Source organism: Armigeres subalbatus, chromosome 1 (assembly GCF_024139115.2).
Source record: "Armigeres subalbatus isolate Guangzhou_Male chromosome 1, GZ_Asu_2, whole genome shotgun sequence".
In the NCBI taxonomy this organism is placed as follows: Eukaryota; Metazoa; Arthropoda; class Insecta; order Diptera; family Culicidae; genus Armigeres; species Armigeres subalbatus.
The window spans coordinates 210249210-210255067 of record NC_085139.1 but is presented as its reverse complement, the minus strand read 5'-3'; the positions used below and the strand labels follow the sequence as shown (position 1 = coordinate 210255067).

General features: G+C 47.2%; 2 protein-coding genes across 2 annotated transcripts; one reads left to right on the top strand and one right to left on the bottom strand.

Annotated features, from left to right (window-relative positions):
• Window positions 1–2918: 2918 nt before the first annotated feature.
• LOC134210457 (trypsin-like) lies at window positions 2919–3898 on the top strand. The gene is made up of 2 exons (XM_062686506.1): window positions 2919–3325; window positions 3393–3898. Exons 1-2 carry the CDS (start codon window positions 2948–2950, stop codon window positions 3852–3854), a joined length of 840 nt encoding a protein of 279 aa, XP_062542490.1. The 5' UTR covers window positions 2919–2947; the 3' UTR covers window positions 3855–3898.
• A 243-nt stretch (window positions 3899–4141) lies between these two features.
• On the bottom strand, window positions 4142–5589 carry LOC134210464 (serine protease 1-like). Its single transcript, XM_062686514.1, has 2 exons — window positions 5212–5589; window positions 4142–5151 (listed from the first exon to the last, which is right to left on the bottom strand). Exons 1-2 carry the CDS (start codon window positions 5246–5248, stop codon window positions 4355–4357), a joined length of 834 nt encoding a protein of 277 aa, XP_062542498.1. The 5' UTR covers window positions 5249–5589; the 3' UTR covers window positions 4142–4354.
• Window positions 5590–5858: the final 269 nt, after the last annotated feature.

Sequence of the window (5858 nt, the reverse complement as noted above, 5' to 3'; positions counted from 1 at the left end):
ATCAGTGTGCCGGTTTCAATTGCGTATTGCTTCCAGGAGGAACTTCCGGAGGAATTCCCAGGAGGAACTTCGGAGGAATTCGGAGAACTTCGGAGGAATTCCAGAGGAACTTCCGAGGATTCCGGAGAACTTCCGGAGGAATTCCGGAAGAACTCGGAGGAATTCCCGGAGGAACTTCGGAGGAATTCCGGAGCAGAATTCCGGAGAACTTCGAGGAATTCCGAGGAACTTCGGAGGTCGGAGGAACTCGGAGGAATTCCAGAGAACCGGAGGGAATTCCGAGGAACTTCGAGGAATTCGGAGGAACTTCGGAGAATTCGAGAGGAACTTCCGGAGGAATTCCGGAGGAACTTCCGGAGGAATTCGGAGGAACTTCGGAGGATTCCAGGAACTTCGGAGAATTCCAGGAACTTCGGAGGAATTCCGGAGGAACTTCGGAGGAATTCCGGAGGAACTTAGGAGGAATTCCCGGAGGAACTTGGAGGCCCGGAAGAGATTCCAGAGAACCCGGAGGAATTCCGGAGGAACTTCGGAGGAATTCCGGAGGAACTTCGGAGAATTCCAGAAGACTTCGGAGGAATTCCGGAGGAACTTCGGAGAATTCCGGAAGAACTTCGGAGGTTCGAGGAACTGGAGGAATTCGGAGGAACCGGAGAATTCAGAACTTCGGAGGAATTCGGAGGAACTTCCGGAGGAATTCAGGAGGAACTGGAATTCGGAGGAACTTCGGAGGAATTCGGAGAACTTCGGAGGAATTCCGGAGAGACTTCCGGAGGAATTCGGAGGAACTTCCGGAGGAATTCCGGAGGAACTCGGAGATTCCGGAGAATTCCCGGAGGAACTCGGAGGAATTCGGAGGAACTTCGGAGGAATTCCGAGGAACTTCGGAGAGAATTCCGGAGGAACTCCGGAGAACTCAGGAATTCGGAGGAACTTCCGGAGGAATTCCAGGAATTCTTCGGAGGAATTCGGAGGAACTTCCGGAGGAATTCCCGGAGGAACTTCGGAGGAATTCGGAGGAACTTCGGGAGGAATTCCGGAGGAACTTGGAGGAATTCCGGAAGAGAACTTCCGGAGGAATTCGGAGGAACTTCGGAGGAATTCCCGGAGAACTTCCAGAGGAATTCCCGGAGGAACTTCGGAGAATTCCCGGAAGGATGGAGAATTCGGAGAACTTCGGAGGAAGATGCCCGGAGGAACTTCGGAGGAATTCCGGAAGACTTCGGAGGAATTCCCAGAGGGAACTTCGGAGAAAATTCCCGGAGGAACTTCCGGGAGAATTCCCGGAAGGAACTTCGGAGGAATTCCCGGAGGAACTTCCGGAGGAATTCTGAAGGAACTTCCGGAGAATTCCGGAGGAACTTCGGAGGAGGAATTCCTGGAGGAACCGGAGAATTCCTGGAGAACTTCCGGAGGAATTCCTGGAGGAACTTCCGGAGGAATTCCTGAAGGAACATCCGGAGGATTTCCTGGAGGAACTTCCGGAGTCTATTGTCTATCTGGAACAAATTTATACCGCTTTTTATACCGAAGTTGGATTTTTCTCCAGATACAGGCATTTGTTCCAACTTCGGAAGTAGTGCGCTGGATTCGTGGAGATTTTCCCACAATCTGATGACGTCGCCCGGTGGCATCTCTTATCCGCTTGTCCAGCTTCTGGTGGTACTGTTCTGCAACTCCTTCAACTGACAAGCGTTGGATATCGAAACGCATCGTTCTGATGTTTCGTGAATTCTGACGCTGGTAAGCGCGCCCAAATTTCTGCAACTACAAGGTGATGTGCCGAGTCAATGTTTGGACCTCTGAAGGACCTTACATCTATAACATCCGAGAAATGTTGGGGCTAGATGCTAATCAGGCTGAGTTGAAGTGCCCTTCTTTCTCAACACGTAAATTCGGTCGCTTATCGGCTTCCACCGGATAACACGCTTATCTGCTTCCGATCACCATGAAGCCCTCCTTGTTCTGCTCTGTCACCGCCGCTATAGTAGATGTGGTACTTGAATGAAGTGTTCGCTATGGGATCCACCGCCCGGAATTCACGTTCTCCAGCTCTGGGCCATCGTATTTCCTGCATTGCTGCCACACTCACACTCACGACCCAGAAGCCCAACCCGTGCGGGTTCATTCAAAGTTCTCACGTTCCAAGATCCGACATTCCAATCGTTGTCCTTCATTCGTTGACGGGTCCGTTGCCGATGAACCAATCAGTTTGCTCTACTTTTGCTTTTCTTGGTAACTGTAGAATCTTTGGTAGGCTACCTTACCAGGGTTGCGCTACCTACATCGCGTTGAAGGGGCTGCCTTCTCGATGCTGACACGATGCAAAATGGTTTGCACAGTTTAGTTAAGAGTCCCTCGCTTGCACTCAGACGATGATCAGCCTGTCAAAATGGTGCACGCCAAATACACGCGGGCGTACGTACAGCAAATACACCAGCTTGTGCAAGTGCCATTTAGAAAACCCAAACATCCATCTATTAGTTGCACTCACTGAATGACTGTTATTTGATTGTTAGAAATTGTGAAAATAAATGAGCAGATTTTTGCCAACTGTAGGACATCTCTGGATAGGGTTGCTGGGTAAGAGCTGGGACCGGAAATAAGGTCTATTTGATTCCTTCAGGTACGCGAAGTGCCAATGGTACGCTTTACCCAGCATTTGCCAGCCAAAATGTTACTTGCCCGCAATTAAGGTATTATTATGTGAAATTATTTTTTCATGAATCTATGGAGCATTTACCAAATGCACCAACCAAAGTTCCGTTTCGACAGTGACCTCAACCAAACGCTAGTACCAGTTAATCTGCGGTGATTAGGATCGATTTCAGATAACACAAATGGCGTTCCCGCAAAACGTGTATCGCACCGTTTAGCCGTAATAAGTCAGTTTTTATCGAACGTTTGTTCGTGGATGTTGGACCAAATTTGACTCCGTGCCAAATCCATGTCGCTGTACCCATTGCTCTTGTTGTTTGCCGCTCCGGTTTTGGGGTTCGCTGTGAACGAGCTTCAACCGGAGCCGTTGTTCCTTGGCGGCACGGTAACGAACTTTGGGCAGTTTCCTGCTGCTGCTTATATTGTAACACCTGAAAGATCACTTTGCGGCGCAACTGTCCTGAACCAGAATCACGTGCTGACGCTGGCTCAATGTGCCCTGAATGCAACCTACAACACGTTTAACCCCCGTCTGGTGCGTGTTCACGCGGGAGTGCTGGACCTGAATTCAGTGTCCGCCAGCAGGCAGACCAGATTGGGAGACGTGATTTTTGTGCATCCGAACTTCAAAGCACATTCCTTGGAAAACGACTTGGCAGTTATACGGGTAAGCGTTTATTGTTGATGGAGGCATAGAGGAACGAGACACTATCACGTCGATTATGTCATTGCAGGTTCAGAGTCCGTTCAACTTTCCAAGTAACGAAATTGAACCAGCTGTGCGACAGACGAGAATTGTGGCCAACGGAATTGTGTGCAATTTGGTGGGATGGGGAGCGATTGCAGTGGGAGTTGGATCTCCAATTGATCAGTTTCAAAGATTACTCCAGCTGACAGTCAACGATCGTGATATGTGTAGCTCCTTGCGCAGAAACATGCCAGTGTTTGAGAACATGATCTGCGCCGGAAATACTGTCGCCATTGCAGCCGGTCCGTCACCCTGTGAGGGTAGCTTGGGGTCTGGTTTGTACTGCAATGGGGTTCTCACGGGGCTACTATCGTTCGGAATCAACTGTGGAACGGCGAACAATCCGCCGACGTACACGCAGATTCGCTTCTTCAATCCTTGGATCGAGCAGCAGCTGAATAGGACCGACAGACCACCAGCAGGATTCTCTCCTTTAGATGTTGTTTAGAATCGTACGAATAAAATTAGAGCAATCCAAAAAAGAAGAACAAACATAAATTTTCTTGTTTTGTCGAGGGTACGAATGAATGTAAAGATTAACGATTGTTTGAAATAATTGGTTTGCTATAGAATAAGTTTAATTTTTGAACTATTTAAACCGAAAATAAGTTGTTCAATAAAATCATACGAAATTAATACAATTCTGAGTTATATGTTGCTAACATCATTTGGTTGATACAAATTCCATATTAAAATCAGGGAAAGAAAAGAATGACTCAAATGGACCAATGCAAAATGGTTTTTGCTTAAAGATATATTTATTACTGATTTCTGCTTATTGTACGTAGGATTTACGTAAGACATTAGTCACGATGCTCGATGGTTTTGATCTGCACTTGATTCTTACCCTTTTGAACCGAGATGCGATTAATCCGTGATTGGGTCATTGGAATGTTTACTAAATACTTAACAATAAATAGTTTTTATTCTCGAAAATATCACCATCATTTACAAAGGGTTCGGGACCCACCCAGGGGCAGGATTATCGGTGCGAGTGAACTGGTTCTGGATCCAGGTCTGATACTGCCTGATGTCGATGTAAACTCCCGGCTGGTTGGCCGCTCCACATGCTGTTCCAAATGTCAGAACACCCGCGAGCTGGTCATTGCAGAAGACGCCACCGCCGATGTTACCCTGACAAACGGTGTTGGGTGTTGCGGCGATAGATCCGGCGCAGAACATCGTCGACAGCACACGGTTCGCATGGACAGTGGCTCCGTTGCACGTACCGGTCGGCAAAATGGGAACGGTGATCACTCGCTGTACGGGGTTGAGCGTAGCAGCGGCTCCATCAGTGGCGGAACCCCATCCAGCGAACAGACATGCGGTACCATCGGAAAGTAGTCGGGTGTTGATCACTGCAGGCTCAATCGTATTGTGGAACTCCGGGAACAATGTGTTGACACGGATCACGGCCAAATCGTGATTGTTGGTCAGCCGATTGTAGTTCGGGTGTACGAAGAGATGCGTCACATTGCGGACCTCACGTCTAATAGTTGATGTCACCAAGTTAACATCACCTGCTGTGACACGCAACCAGAACGGATTGATGAGAGTAAACGTGGTTGGGTGCATGACGCACCAAGCCGCGGTCAGCACATGCTGACGGTTGAGGATGGTGCCGCCGCAGTGTAGGTTGTGAGGAGAATCGATGCTAACAGCGGAGGGAAATTGTCCTGGAACAGTATTCGTCCCTCCGGTTAAACGAGGTGATGCATCTTCAGCAGCGTACGCAGCTGCAAGAACTGAATTAAAATTGAGTTTATCACTCCGTTTCACTGAATGCCTCTTACTTCATAACTTACCAGTGGCAACTATGGATATAAAGAGCAAATTTTTCATTTTCGTAACCCAACCGTCACGGAAAGCAATTAGATACTGTCAGCATTAACGGGTGAGCTGTTCAACTTTGCTACCGATTTTTATGGCCTTATCTTATCACTTGTACTGATTTGTTTCTGATTTCATAGCACAACTTTGACACATTGCTCCGGAATCTGATCAAAACACCCGAAAATGATTGACTCCTAATCCTGAGATAGTATAGGGCTTCATTTGTATCTTTGTATCCATCTCATACTATGGAGACGATCATTATCTCTTCTACACACTTAAATTGAGAGTTTCAGCTCGGTAATATTATATATTTGATTTTATTCGGTGAAAGAAAATTTGAACCGAGAGTTCAGCTAGACTAAGGACCTGAGACTAAGCACATGCCATGGTACAAGGCGACAAGAAAATAATTACAAAGCTATCTTTGATGAAGACAATAATAAGTATGGCACTCATTTGAAGATTCTTGTACCATGGCACTTGTACACCAGTGTGTCATTAGTAATAATTGATTGGAATTTACTGATTCCTGCATTCATTTTTACCGATGTCTCAGTTGTTGAGTATTCGGATTGGGCTTCCGTAACTGTTAGCAAGTTTTCAATAGTAAATAATC